Source organism: Mixophyes fleayi, chromosome 11 (genome assembly GCF_038048845.1).
Source record: "Mixophyes fleayi isolate aMixFle1 chromosome 11, aMixFle1.hap1, whole genome shotgun sequence".
Lineage (NCBI taxonomy): Eukaryota > Metazoa > Chordata > Amphibia > Anura > Limnodynastidae > Mixophyes > Mixophyes fleayi.
Window position 1 is genome coordinate 52,512,786 of NC_134412.1, and position 16,234 is coordinate 52,529,019.

Consider the following 16,234-nt stretch of genomic DNA (forward strand, 5'->3'; position numbering starts at 1 on the left):
AGTTGGAGGATTTATGCAGCAGGGTTCTACAATAGCGCCAAGAGCTTTGTCTACACGATGTGTCAGTGGAGTTTGGTAAGAGAATTTAGCTATCTCAGGGAGTAGATATATACCTTTGCTGGCTGTCTTATGGGGACTCAGGAATTTATGCAATACTAATGTTTATACTCTAATGTCATTTTAGGAACCTTGATTGATTAGTTAATTAATAGCTCATGGAATTTGACTGTGTCACCTATTCTTTGAGCAGTCTCCAGCCTGGTTGCATCTGCAAACACATTCTTCGTTCTTCATTCTAAAATCATTGAGGGCATCTTACATCTTCATAAACTTTTTGCATTTAATTTCTTACCTGAAGCTTCCGCCTTTAAGAATACACACAATACTATTTGCCTGTATACATTCAACTTTTTAAGTGGCATGAACACCAAAATTATTCATATTAACACTATGCTGGGTATAACGATCTGTGTTTATCATGGATTGCTGCAGGTGGGCTCTGGGGGCATAAAGGGTCTAGTTCCATATAGGAGTGTAGAGATACGTTTAAGATGTTTGTAGAATGTAGATTGGGTGTTACTGTATTGTGAACTGGGTGTGCTCTGTTAGGGGATATAAATTGGTAATTCATCATATAAAATAGGAAGGGATTATAAAAGATTAATTTGGGCAGGGATATTATGGTGCTAGTCCATGAATGGTGGTGTCTAATGTGGTGTAATACATACTAATATTGTGGTCAAAGAAATGGGGTTTCATTTGGTGGGCATTTGTGGCTTGGGTCGGCAGAGTGTCTGTTCTCATTTGTGTACAGATGGATCTATGGGATGAGCAATATGCTTTCATATGTAGTGGCATAGGGAAGGAGATGTGGATCTGCACGTTGACTGTGTCAAATCTTAAGCCCTTTATTTTTGTGTACAGAGAGAAACCATATGTATGTCTCGTCCACTCAGTACTCCTGATAGCTTGTCAATTAAATCCTTGTGTATTAATGTGACCAGTCAACTGATTATAACATCTGTTTACCTCTTGCATCAGGTTGTATATTGTAAGCTCGCAAGCTGGGCCTTGCTCCATGTTACGCTACTGTATTTTAATGTATATGGGTTTTTTAACATCCACACAGCACAAACCTATGTAATACATTTTAGCATTTAAACAGTAGCAACATTGGGACATAGCAGGCAGTATAAATTCCTGGAATACCCAAGGGGATAAAAACAATGACCTAGCCAGACAGCATAAAATAATTACCCATTCATATCAACCCCCCACAGATTCAGATGTACTGTCTAATAACCAAACCTGATGGAGGAAAAAATATTATCCCTTCTTAGTACATTTGTTTTACTAACACATTCTTAGTTTCTTCACTTTAGTTTTTATTACATCTATGTTATTTAATGGACATCCTAACTCCAACACGCTGCTTTCTGTTTTGTTAGTCAATATGGGATATATTAGTCATAAACAAGAAAGCTGTACATTATACACAGAGTAATATGACAAAGTGATAACTGGTGAAGTTAGTGGAGAAAAACATAAATTCATGAAAATGTTTTGCTATTGCAGGTGGGCATTCACCCTGATAATCATTTCATCATATACGGCAAATCTTGCTGCCTTTCTCACTGTGCAAAGAATGGATGTACCTATTGAGTCAGTGGATGATTTAGCAGACCAAACCACAATTGAGTACGGCACAATTCATGGAGGCTCCAGCATGACCTTCTTCCAAGTAATTATTTTCATCTTTATACTGAAGATTAGTCAGCAGCTTTATATTCCATGGTAACTAACAACAGTTATCTGGTCCTTGTTGTACAGTTACAAAATCTAGCTTACTTCTTTAATTCAGGTCTAATTAATATTCAGACTCTCAGAAGCTACTACTCCCAGCCTTTTTCTCATATGCAGCTTTATCCCTTGTCATGGAAGCTCTGGGAAAGGTAAGTTGCATCAATACAAGTAATTGTTGCCCTTGTATTGTTGGAGGCCTACATTGTGGAGTAGCAGCTGAGCATATAACAGGGAGTATGCACTGTAAGCTGGCAGTCATGCCTGGGCCCCCTATAAATACTGGGCCATAGCCTCTTGTCTATTTTTGCCTAACAAGTAACCTGGCCCATTATTAAATCCAGTGACATAGTTTGTATGTATGCAGGCTGCCTGCACAACACCTAATAACTGCACATCACCTAATAACTGTATTGACTAGTTGAGTGTATTATTTATGATATAGTGCTTAGTACAGCTTCTAATTATCTGTCCTACATCAATCTATTCTGTATGTTCAGCGGAGGGAACGTGAGTGGTATACACATAACTAATATTATGGTGATGTTTCTTTAGGGGTAGTCCGCCTGAACTGTGCTGCAGGTAGGTCCTTGTGTCCAGGGAAGATGCAATCTCCTAATAAATCAGTACTCAAATATCAAATGGGAAACTGACACTTCCATACAGGGCTGCCAAGAAGAATTCAGGGCCCGGGTACAACAAATTCATGGGGCCCCCCTCATATTCAAGTAAGCCCCAAAATTTTTTTGCGCCGCCTTACGGCGGCGCAAAACAATTTAGGTGTATGATCATACATTCAGGGGCGTGGCTAGCCAAACGGCGGTGCAAAAATTTTGGGAGGTGTGGTCATGCATTTGGGGGCGTGGCAAACGTGCCATTGGGGCGTGGCTAACATAAAAACCACTAGGCTCTCAATTCGCCGGAGCGTCACATATGTTCAAGCACTCCTGACTTTCAGGACATCTACCACCACAGTGTAGTATACAAACAACGCAGTGTGTACACAAACAGTTCAGTCTTGGCCTACACCTTACATTGGGCACAACATTCACCAAAAATTGGTATTGTCCCTACTAGAATCACAACATTTCACACACTGTGCTGCTCTCTCCTACCTGTTCTTCTCACTTTCTCCACCTGTGGCTGCTGGTTTCTTTAGTTGTGGCTTGTCCGGATCCAGGAATGTTGAAGGACCTATTTTGAAAAAAAAATGGCTACATTTAGAAAATTACAGCCAGCCCCGGCGTTAAATCAATAGCACCCACAATTAATAATTAGGCCTTCCTCCAGCCCCAACATTAAAATAATACTATTCACATTTAATAAATAAACTTCCTGCAAACAGCCCCAGCAGTACCTATTTCTTGCAACCATCACTGCCATTAAATAATTCAGTCACATTTAATAAATAGACCTCATTCTCCCTAAACTCACCCCAACATTCAATAGCCCCCAAAACTTTTTTTCTCCTCTGTTCCTCTCTCCTTTTTTTCCTCCACTGTTCCTCTTTCCCACTTTTTTTCCTCCTCTGTTCCTCTTTCCCACTATTTTTTCCTCCACTCTTCCTCTTTCCTACTTTTTTTTCTCATCTGTTCCTCTCTCCTTTTTTTCCTCCACTGTTCCTCTTTCCCACATTTTTTTCTCCTCTGTTCCTCTCTCCTTTTTTTTCTCCTCTGTTCCTCTTTCCCACTTTTTTTCCTCATCTGTTCCTCTTTCCCACTTTTTTTTCTCCTCTGTTCCTCTTTCCCACTATTTTTTCCTCCACTCTTCCTCTTTCCTACTTTTTTTCTCATCTGTTCCTCTCTCCCACTTTTTTTCCCTCCTCTGTTCCTCTTTCCCACTTTTTTTTCTCCTCTGTTCCTCTTTCCCACTATTTTTTCCTCCACTCTTCCTCTTTCCTACTTTTTTTCTCATCTGTTCCTCTCTCCCACTTTTTTTCCCTCCTCTGTTCCTCTTTCCCACTTTTTTTCCTCCTTTGTTCCTCTCTCCCACTTTTTTTTCCTCCTCTGTTCCTCTTTCCCACTTTTTTTTCTCCTCTGTTCCTCTCTCCTTTTTTTTCTCCTCTGTTCCTCTTTCCCACTTTTTTTTTAATTCCTCTGTGGCTCTCTGCTTTTTTTCCCTCCTCTGTTTTTCTCTCCCCTTTCTTTATAGTACTGTCCATCTCTGTTTTCCTCCCCTAGCCTCTCCGTTTCTTTACTTACCTTTTGTCAACTTCTTTCCTTTCTTTTCTTCTCTTCTGTCAACTTCTTTCCTTTCTTTTCTTCTATCTCCTCTTCTGTCTTCTTTCTTCATGCTGGCTGCAGCGTTCCTCACTGACTGACGGGCGTGACTTGATGACGTCACGCCCGGCAGTCAGTGTGAATGGAGAAGAGGAGAGGAGGGACACGGCGCCGCGCGATCACGTGAGTATCGTTTTTTTTCTTTTTCTTTTTTTCTTCCAGCTCCCCCCACCAACGAATAACCCCCCCCCGCCCCCCCCCCCCCCCCCGCGGGAAAAAAAATAAAAATAAATAAAAATCGCAAAAAAGAAAATTATAAAAAAAAAAAAAAAATTTAATTAGCGGAGAGGGCCCGGCCCGGGCCCCCTGGCATGGCCGGGCCCGGGTAAAATGTACCCGCTCCCCCCCCCTCTCGGCGGCCCTGCTTCCATATTCCGTCCCTCTATACTAAGGCAGTGTGGCTGGGCAAGATTTCCTGTTCTTCTAGAATACTTATTCAGGCTATGCATAATTGGTCAAATGATTCCCACCACAAAAGTATCCCTATAGGAATCCCTTCCCAAAGCAGAGTCTATAATTGTTAACTCTATAAACAAATCTTTTGATTTTTTATTATTAGTTCTTCTTTCCTTTGCCACACTTGGAGATACACGATCCCTTAAAGGTAGTGTGCTGATACTGCTGACAGTTTAGTTTTAGGTATGCATGCTCTGGTACAGCTGGAACCCAGAAAAGAAGAAATTTTATTTAGTATTTACTATACAAACAATTCTCTTCAATAGAGAAATGTGCAAAAAACAAAACAAATTTCAACTATGCCTAGTGAGAACTGTGCCTTTAGTAAAACATTGATGCTATTCTCGCATGTCTCTATTTGTTATTGGTGGACTGTATAAGATAATAAAAGGAAAAATATTATACACTGTGTTATGTTATTATTATTTATAATATATTATGCTCACCTTGGGATAATGAAATCAAGCCTTTAGTCAGTAATGATTATCTCCTCATAATGCAACACATTTAATACAGGAAAAATATGTTCCTTTATTCTGAGAAATATTCTCCATGATAACATGAATCATGTTTCCTCCACAAGTGTAAGAACATGTGAAGAAAATAGGGAAATATAGCGCACACTGTGTTAATGAGATTAATATAAATCATAAACATGTAATTGCGCTCACCTTAGAATAGTGAGATAAAGCCTTAATAGGAGTCTCAGTGAAGTGCTAAACCTTAGGCAGCTTTTACGTAGTGAAGAAATTAATGGTCCTCCAGAATCAGATATAAGTTTTCCTAAATCTTCTTTTTCTGGAATAATAATACAGTATTTTTGCAGATTCTTTTTTAAAAATATATAGGTAAAATACTATTATAAATTTGCAAAGGTAACATTTATATCCACTTATGTATTAAACATAGATTGTCAGCTGGGCGGTGTGAAACTGCAGATGATAAATATGGTCCACTTCAATCCTGGTAACAGCTAATCAAGAGTCACCTTGTAGCTGAATAAATACAACATTAAACCTTTAAATACATTTCGCTAGGGACCTTCTAGCTTTCTCAGGAAAGTGATGTGGAGACAGCATGACAATACCCATCAGCCCTAGACTATACTTGAATTGGATAATTACAAGGGCTATGAATGCCAGTCTAATTGATCAATTCATTAGTACTCAATATGTACAATTTCAATTACATATGTTACAAAAGGTTCACATTTAACAGCAGAGAGTTCAACGTTGCTGTAATTAAAACATAATTAAACAGTCTGAAGAGAACCCACTATCTGATGATATAGCCGTGAGCGCTTTTTATCTTTTTTCATTGTTCGCTGTTAAATGTACATTTAGCGTGAATGAGCGAAGGTGATCTTGCTCACATATTTAACCTTAAAATGCATTTTTGCACTTAAAAATACCTATACAGAAAAAGTACCCTGAGATTAGTGCACAACTTTAGTTACAAGTCAATATGCTCAGTAGATGTTTAGAGCCATTCCTATTAATAGATACTGCCCATTAGAAATTCATTAAAGTTATTTTACTTAATATTTTATGCACATTAAAATGAACCCAGACAGTAAAAAGAAGCAGTAGATAACTTCATAAACATAGATTCATATAGTTATTTGGTGACTGACTTTTATCTCCCATAGTATTTTGTTTTGACGTTAACAAGTAGAAATAACCAAAGCAATAACATTTGTGTGAAGTGAAAAAGAAGTTTGGTGACTGTAGAATTATACGTATCAAATTAACTGTTCTGAGAGAGAAATTTTAATTGAGAAGCTTTTAAAGGTATTAGATAGTAGATTCACTGATCAGTGGCGGTAAGCTAATGAAATAAGTATTCCCTGTGTATATATTAAAATTGTTTATCTTGACTTATGTTTAAGTTAATATAATCAATGTTAAGATTATCAAAATAACATAATATATTTTTGCTATATAAAGCTAGGTACACACTACGCCTTTTTCAACCAGTTATCGTGCCAATCACACAATAAACAACTGTTGGGTCCGATATTGCATTACTAGTCTCCCACAATCATGTGTTATCGCACCAAAACACATCGTATAGTTTGATTTGATTTTCTAAACTGACTAAAAATTACTATCAATGATGGAACGAAGTTGGACAAAAGTGGAAGTGTGTATGCACTCACAACCAGCAGTGTAGACAGATCTCTATAGAGTGTGCGGAGTCACAATCTTTTCAGTAGATGGTTATGACAGATGAAGAGTACAGATCTGAAGCTAAATGGTGCAGCTGTGTACACATAAATCAGCATGCTCATCGGCACTTTTAATCGTTGGTAAAATCATTACAGATATCGCATCTGCAGTAGTTTTCTGTAGTAGTGCGTACCCAGCTTACTTCTTCTTGGTTATAAGATGTAATGATTAGAAAATGGAGAGACTGATTGATTCTTAAAAAGGGATAGACTCAGGTCCTCAAAAAAACTAGTACTGCAGTGTGGATATTAAAACATTTATTAAAAACATATAATATAAAATACACTCATTATGCATATATAGATAGACCACCATCTAGATGAGGAAAAACAATAGATATATATATATATATATATATATATATATATATATATATATATATAGGTGCACCTATCAAAAAAATTATATTAAATCCGGTTAAAGTGATCCCTCTCAGGATGGTATAGACAATGTCTATTAATGGAATTGACTCCTTGGGACAGTGCTCACGTTGATAAACTTTATATTTTGCATATAGCAATTCACATGAGGTAGATAGTTATGAAGACTAATACGGTCCAGATGTAACTAGATGGACTTCAAACTGTCCACGAACCATAGTATAGCATACTTTTAATCCTCAGATTCCAAGGCTGAACCTCCCACCTATTATAGATATAGTTCAACATGCAAATATAAATGTAGTTAAGCAGCAATAGAGACAATGTAGCAGATGATTCAGTACGGAAATAAAGGCAGTCCACGGGTAGTAATATAGTATATTCATACCAGATTCCTGGTGTTTAGGATGTATCATCCAATCTGTATTTTGTATTTTACCGGTCAGCATAAACAAGATGGAAACATGCTGCTATAGTTACCCGGAATAAGTATTCCAATCTATACTAGCTCCTCCGTATACATGTGCTGAATAATGCTGTTCCGGCAGAAACACCTCCCCAGTAGAAATGGCAGTTTACACGTTCCTCTGTAAATCAGATATAAAGATATTTCTCGGAGGCTCCTGTCAGCGGACGTGGAGTTTACGGAGTATATTTGCAGCCTCCTGCACCAGCAGTGATATTCCTGGGTTTCTGGTTTAAGATCCAATATAGAATTGCTAAGAAAATTCCAATCCTGGCCGATAAGAGATATCTGTCCACAAAGTTAGTATATGAGTGCTCTAAAGGGTTTAGACAAAAAAGTCTATCTTATGCGTTTCGTGGTAGCAAACCACTTCATCAGAGATCAGGGAGGCTAATAAAACATTGTCTTCTCATCTGACCTTTACAATTCTAATATCCCACTTTAATGTAGGAAGGAAGCTGTCCTACTCATTTTTGTAATTTTTATCCTAGTCATATAACGATTAGTTTTTACATGTTCTTGTACTGTGTATAATATATTTAAATAGATTTTAATACATATTTTAATTTTTATACATTTTATATTCATTTTTATGCATACTGTTTACACACATATACTTCAAACATTTTGTCCAAGCACTTATCCACTTTATCTTCAATTAATTTTATCCATCATTTTAGGAATTTATCAGTCTGACCATTTTCTAATCATCATATCTTATATACAAGAATAATTCTACACCATGTAGCTGATGTAATTTTATTAATCATTACACAAATTTTTTTTATTTTATTAATGCATAGCCACTGATCTATCAGTTAATCTATCAACTAAAATGCCTTTAAACCAGAAAAGAACTATAGTGCAACTTATCTATCTCTATTAAGAACAGTTATTTTGGTACGTTTAGTCCTACAATCACTAATAATATTTTCACTTGGATATATTGTATATTGTGAATTGTTATGGTCACAACAAAGTACTATGGAAATTAGACCTAAAATACCTGATTTTTATTTCATATTTATTTCTTCAACATTTTGTTTTATATTGTAGCAGAGGTTAATCTACTAGGAATAAACTTTTCATTCATACATTTTCTCAACATACACTTGCAGAATGATCTTTTTGGATCACGAATGTTTGATATTTCTCTTTCTTATATTGATGTATGATATACTTTTGCTATAGGAATTTTTATAAGTGAAAGTTGTGGTTTCACTTAAACTTAGGTTCAGCTATCTTATAATGGAATTGACATAGAGAGCAAAACAGATTTTACTTTTTTTATTAGTTTGTCAAACAAATACAAACATCTAGAGCATCCAGTCTAGGATATGCCATGCAATAAACTATAATTATAACTATAAATTGTTATATTTGGTAATGAAGTAAACTTTTTGTATCTTGTTCTGAGTCATGTGGCCTTTCTTTTGTTGTAAGTAGTTCAGAACTTTCTCTTTTGCATGCTCTAGTGTAGGATGATTCTACGTTAGTGACCGGATATTTTTTGTCTAAGAATTGTTGTTTTAGTTTATGTCCTGTCGAAGTCATATAATTGGATGAATGAAAGTATATTGGTAAATATTGTTTTAGTGTGTGATTGCACTCAGTATGCCACGCTACACGTGGCATACTGTGATCGCACGGTAAAATAAGCACGCACACACTCGCATTACAACATTTAGTTATTTATATAATTCATATTCCTATTGGTTCCGTTATACAGTGATTTATGAGTAGATAGTATTTGGTTTATTATTAGTTTATATATTATGATTATATGTACACTTCAGTGTTATTTAAGGTTCAGGTTATAGGAAATGTGTCATGTATGATATCATTTTAATCCCCTATTCAACAGCAGCTGTCCGGTTCATTCACCGAAGAGATCGCATATTGCATACTCTAGTTATTGATGTTAGGGAATAAATAGTCAGAGTGATACCAAACTGTAAAATGCTAATGGACTAGTTGTAACTGGTTTCTGGGCGGGAGAATCATCTGGAATGTTGACCCTCAGCCTTTGAGGGAGTTGTTTGAACTAGCCTATGACCTGTTTACATTGGACCCACCTCAAGCCTGGACCCATAGAAGCAAGCCACGTCATCTGCATTGTTCTCTCTGTAACACTGAATTTATATAATCATAGCTGTGCTCCCACTAGCGTCAGTCATTCTCTGACCACAGTATTCTAGAGTGAACTACCGTTCACTGGTACCCGTGGGAGCGCAGCGAAGCGAATGCGAACGCAGCGGTATGTATGTATCTTTTGGTATTGGCTGTACTGTACTGTATTATATTATAATCATGTATTGAACTGTTAAACTTTGCATCTGCTAAAATAAATTACTTTGTGCGTTGGGAACACAATACAATCGCTTGGGCAATGCTTATTTGAAAACGATAGAATTACTTTAATAGTCCTTGTGCTTCAAAGTGGGTGAGTAATTTCTCCGTAACCTGGTGAAATGACTATATGGAATATTTTGAAGCCACTGTGGATGATGATTGCTGGATGCTAAAATGTAACTGTTTATATCAACGGGTTTCTGATATGTTTTTGTATGTATCAAATTGTTTTGTATAAAAATTTCCAAATCAATAAATTCAACCGATTCCTTACTGTATTTGGTAGTGAAGTTGAGATTGTAAGGGTTATTGTTGCATTTGCTAATGAATTTGATGAGAGGGTTCATTCCCTTTCCAAATGATGATGACATCATCAATGTATCTTTGCCAGAGGACCAGATTTGCTCCCACCATGGGATTGGACCAGATGTATTCATTGTCCCATTTACTCATACAGAGGTTGGCGTAGCTGGGAGCAAATATGGTCCCCATGGCTGTACCTCTCATTTGTAGATACTATCTGTTGTAAAACTAGTAGTAGTTAATATGAATCTGACACTGTCCAGTATAAACTGCACCTGTTGTGGTCGTAGAGAGGGATCTTTAGACATGAAATACTCAATGCTCAGTAGTCCTTGTTCGTGATCTATGACTGTACAGTGAAGTAACATCACTGGTGCTCAAAGGTCCTCTCGCGGGAGATACAATTTAATTCAGAAGAAAAGTATAGCAACGTCTTTTATTTGAATTAAGGTGAAGAAGTATGCTCCGGGGGCAAGTATGAGCTTTGTGAAACTAAGCGGCTCTGAAAACTATTCTACATGGAAATTTGTGATGGAAATGCAGTTAAATTGTGAGAAGCTGTGGAAGGTCACAAGTGATCCAGGAGACGATCCAAATTCCGATGATGTGGTTAGGGCTATTGGAACATCAAAGGGAAAGCGCCGGAAAGAGACATGTGGATTGCCCTGCAGAGAGCTTTTAAGGGTATTATGAGAAGAATAAACCTTAGGCATGCTTTCACAGAACCTACTTAAGTGGGTGCAAAGGCACGAACAAACACATTGACAAGATGTTATTGGTTTCACAGCAGTTAATGTCCAGAGTCCAAGTGGATGACGAAGAGGTTGTCATGGCTATGCTACAGAACCTGACCCTTGAAATCGATTTCCTTGTAGTAGCAGTGGAGTCATGTGCTAGCAACTTAAGTACGGAGGTCATAAGGGTGAAGCTGTTACAATTCCAGAAGTGGATACCTGTGGACATTAAAGCTGAAACAACTGCTTTGCTCACTAAGGGCATTAAGTTCAAAAGACCAAAGTACAAGTGTCTAATTGCTCACAAAAGAGGACATAAGACCTCAGAGTGCAGACTGAATGCTCAGAGTGGCTCGAAAAGCAACCATTAAAAAACAATGAGTCAGCATTAACAGAAAGAACTGTTAGTACATAGTGTCACAAACCGCAGATGAGATTCAGATCCCCAGGTCTGCCTAGATTAACACTACTCTACCCAAAGGGGTGGAGTCTAACGGGGCAGGTGGTCTTCAAAGGGACCTCTTCAAGGCGGTATGGACTTTGCAGCTTCTGCCCCTGCAGGTCACTGCCCTCTGAGAGAGTACTAGACAAGGAGAATAAGGGAATGGATGATAGTCTGCAGAGAGGTTCCACTGAACAGTGAACTGAGGTATAACTGGAGCAGCTAGCTGAGTACAGGAGGTGATAGGCTGCAGAGAGGTTCCACTGAACAGTGAACTAAGGTATAACTGGAGCAGCTAGCTGAGTACAGAAGGTGATAGTCTGTGGAGAACCTTATTTAAGACACCTGACTGCATGGTCAGGTGCTTTAAATAACTTGTTGGTGATAGCAGAGCCAATAGCAGGGGGAGAAAGAAATAATAAAAGAAATCGGGTCTGCTGACACCTGTTACAATCTAATAGGCATCTGCAAATATTAATTGCTTCATGTAAGATCTCTCACCACTTACATTTGAACTGTTTGTAAAATGTGTAATTTAAATTATAAGCTATGTATACCAATAAATGAATTAACTAGATCAGCATTTACCACCCTTGTATTTTACCAATTAGAGGAAAGTCTAAGTCTAATAAGAACTTTCATGTTGTCTCCACAACATGTTCCTGATGAAGCAAGGAACTCTCTAGCGAAATGGGTTGAAAGTTTTAGTGGTGTGTAATTTGTATTTTTTATTTTATTTACTTATCGTTATATAAAACCAAGTATTTTGTGGTAGTTATATCATATTTGATTATATCCCAAAGAATTTTATGTGAGAGGTCAGATCCAAGAAGTTTATTTGTCATATATGGATTCCAGTCGACATAAAGATTATACTATATATTTTATATACTGTGTAATAGGTCAATTGTGCCTTTTTATATGTATCTAGTAACATGTTATGATTGTGAATTATTTGAAGTATTTCCATTAATGAGTTAAAATTCTCTGTTGCTCTGCGATTGCCTCGGATCAAAATTTATCATTAAATGTCGCACAAATCACAAGTAACATTGAAACTTTATATAGCTGGATATTTTAAGAGTGGACTCGCTGCTTTGAAAAAGTCTGCATTTGTCGGACGAAACGCGCCAGAGAGTTCCATTTACCATATACCTGTGGATCAAAGAGACCCGACTCTGTTAGTCAATTTCACTTCATTGGAAGGAACCAACTTTTCAGGAACTTTGGTAATTGTATCTGTTCCACACAATTAAATTATTGTGCGCACCTGCAGCTACATGACCGCTGTTCAGTGGAAATTCATCACAGCTCCACCAAACGAGGACTCCGCGAGTGCATGTGTATGCAGTTAAGCTGAGTATCGGAAAGTGCATTCAGCGGGGAAATCGTGAGTTACACGCTAGCTGTATACTGGTATATTGGAACAATTTCCTTATCAGGAGTCCGTGAGCCATACGAATATTGACTATTGATGTGGTTTTTTCCTACATATGCTTGTAAAGGTCTTGAGTTTTAACTCCCTTAGGTATATTATTCCCTAAAAACTTGTTGATCATTGTGACGAAATTAGTGTGATATCCCTGTGAGCATTTGGTTTCTCATTTCTCACATAATGTGGATTATAGCAAGTACCTTTTATAGCCCATGCTTTTATTTCCCATCTCACCAGACTACAACTGCATTGTCCAATAACATGTGGCTAAGTGGACATTGTAGTTTAGTGTACATATGTATATTGTGTATTGTATATTGATGACTTGCAGTAAGGTTGCTATTCATTGTCTTTAAAGTGAAGCCAGGGGGATTATGGGTAGGGATAAGGTTGTAAGATGCTGGAGTGGGAAAACTAATTAGTGTCCATTGTTCTCTCCAGGCTAGTCCAGACAGGCCATCTAACAGGGGAGGTTTTGTGGAAGGACAGCTCATCTTCACTCCCCTCTCCAACCCCCCCATGTCCAGCACTGACCAATGGTTAAGGAGAATAGACCCAGGGGTTTGCAGAGGGAGGGGAAAGACTGTGGAATTTTGACCCAAGATATAAGGAGTCACTCCAAGGGGGAAGGGTATTCATTCTGGGATTTCATTCATGAAGGTCCAAGAGCTAGTTTTGAGTTGTCGTTCTCTAACTAGAGTCTATATATGCAGCTGAGAGAGATCCATGGGTCGTGAAGTCTGGACAGCCAGGTGACTGTAAGTCCTTAAGCTATTGGGGTAAGGGACAGATAATGTGGTAAACCTGCCTGACATTTATTTACTGTGTGTACATAATATTCTAGTGCTGTTTTTATGACAATAAATATACTGTTGTATTTTTATAACTGCATTTTGCCTGAGTGACCATACGAATCCTAGAAGGTACTGGGTAGACTTCCCTGGCATATGAAGGCACCCGTGGGTGGCCAGCCAGCGTGAAGTGGGTAGCATTGGGCCAGATAAACCCGGTATCTTCACAATCATACATGCACAAACAGGGTCTGGATCCTTTGTGATATTGATTTATATCCTTGCTACATTTGTATTTTATCAATGTATCAATTTGTTGTATTTTTGTTTTTTATTATTATTGTTGATCCATTGGTATATACCAATAATTAGGAATTTTCTATTTTATTGGTGTTTACAATAAATATCAATACTAGTATACATCTATTGGCTGTATCAAGTTTATAGCTATTATTTATTTATTAGATGGTTTATGTGTGTTGATTGGTTTCCATATATATTTGGAATTTATATACTTGGGTTTTGAAAATTGCACTAGACAATCCTTTTTCTGCTCATGAAAACAACTTTTGTATTCTTCCATAGGGTGAGTGTATTTTTATGAAAATAATGCATATTTTACATTTACACAGTGAGTGTTAATGACAGAGTAGAGTGAGATCCTGAACTGCTAGAACCTCTTCACAAGATGTTCACCTTTAGCAGCCCCTTTAACAAGAAACTAGTTTTATTCAACGGTACTCGGATGCCCCCAAGACTTAAGTTCAGGTACCAGAACTTGCCCAATGGAGTAGGCGGAACATGGTAAGAGGTAGTGAGCAACCAGGATATTCTTGGCAAAACTCAGAACCAGTTAGGCAGGGGTTAATACAGATATGAGAGAAAATCAGTTTCACAAAACCAAGAGTCAGGAGTGGAGAAGACAGCAGAATCCTAAGAACAATCCAGATCAATAACAGAGAACAAAAGAGGTCAGGATACACGGCACACTAGGTTAAATCTAAAACCACTGGCTAAAGCACATCAATTATTGCCTAGCATTTGGTCTTATTAATAAATCATCTAATTAATTATTAGGTTATGATTCAAATTGTGACCTTTCCGCTATTTTAGTCACATAAAATAACACAGCAACTGTGACACCTCAAATGTATTTAAGATGTCTCATTTTACACAACCTATTTAAACTTCTGTAGAGAGGGAATCACAGTTGAGATGGAATCTCTGAGAGCTACTCATAGTCCTTGCCTGGACTGGGTTCTATACCACCCAAGTATCACACATCTATTGACCTCCAACTCAAATAGCCCACCATAACATATTAATCGATGAATAAATACTGATCTATCATCAACATCACCATAGTGTATTAAAAATATAAACTAACAACCCATTCATCCTTTGCTCAGTTATCTAAACATACAAACAAATGCATTTGTATAGAAAGAGAGAGATAGTATGCATGCTGTATAGGGCTAACTGTATATTATAGGATAGAAGTAGATTGCAGAATTATTGCAGTAATAAAAACAATACATATAAAGTGCATCAAAATATATTATACACCAGGAGTGGGCAAACCTGTCCTCAAGGGCCATATCCAGTTCATGTTTTTAGGATTTCTTTAATCATGTACAGCTGAGTTAATCTATTTGGCTGGGTCAGTAGTTATCCCACCTGTTTCTACAGACAGAAATCCTAAAAACATGAACTGGATATGGCCCTTGAGGACAGGTTTGCCCACCCCTGTTATACACAGTGGCCTGATGATGATGATGATGATTATATTGCAGGATAGGTTAAAAAAATATATATTTATTTACACACATCATTTGCTGGCCCTACCTAAAGGTCTGATGAAAAGAAAAAATATTTTATTACCACACTATTTCTGTCTTTTTCACTTTCCTAAATATTTTAACTGTTTTACGGTCTTGCGGAAGTAGTATATGAATATTACCAATTTAATGGACTGGAGTGCCTTCTCTTTCATCTCTGGTCTGGATTAAAATTGGTATTTAAGAAGTTGGAAGAGCACCCCATCAAAAGAAATGTTAAATAGCAATAATTTGCTGTGCATATTGTATTAGCTGAGTTCTAACCTGGTGCGGACCTAAAATCTCTTTTTATCTTTAAAAATCCTCCAGGTGTTGGTATATTGCTCATTCGTGTTGTTCAAACCTGCTCACCTGAACACTGATGCTGTAACAGAGTACCACCTTACCATGTATATAGCCAAACATGCTGTGTGTCGATCTTTGCAAATTAAATTACAGACGCGTTTCATCGTATGCATACGACTCCATCAAGCAGATTATAGGCAGTTTATATTGCAGGGTATAGATAAATTATAGATAAAATGCAGGAAGATTATATTGCAGGATATAGATAAATTATACATAACTTTCAGGCAGATTATATTGCAGGGTATAGATAAAATGCAGTGTCAGTGCATGGAAAAGAGATACCTGGCAGTGGAAGATTGCAGAGTGCCCCAGGGAAGCGTACTGGAGATGTCCTGACAATTTCAGGTAAATGTAGGTGTCAAAGAGAAAGAGTGAAGCTGGG

At 37.4% G+C, this 16,234-nt stretch overlaps 1 protein-coding gene across 7 annotated transcripts in view; it reads left to right on the top strand.

Annotated features, from left to right (window-relative positions):
- The window catches only part of GRIK4 (glutamate ionotropic receptor kainate type subunit 4), a 341,881-nt gene that overhangs the window by 294,589 nt on the left and 31,058 nt on the right, over nt 1-16,234 (top strand). For all 7 annotated transcript variants that reach the window (XM_075191037.1, XM_075191032.1, XM_075191031.1 and 4 more), the window contains 2 exons: nt 1-75; nt 1,576-1,741. The exon at nt 1-75 is cut by the window's left edge and continues 100 nt beyond it. In XM_075191037.1, coding sequence (XP_075047138.1) covers nt 1-75; nt 1,576-1,741 — 241 coding nt within the window. The remainder of the gene's footprint in view (nt 76-1,575; nt 1,742-16,234) is intronic.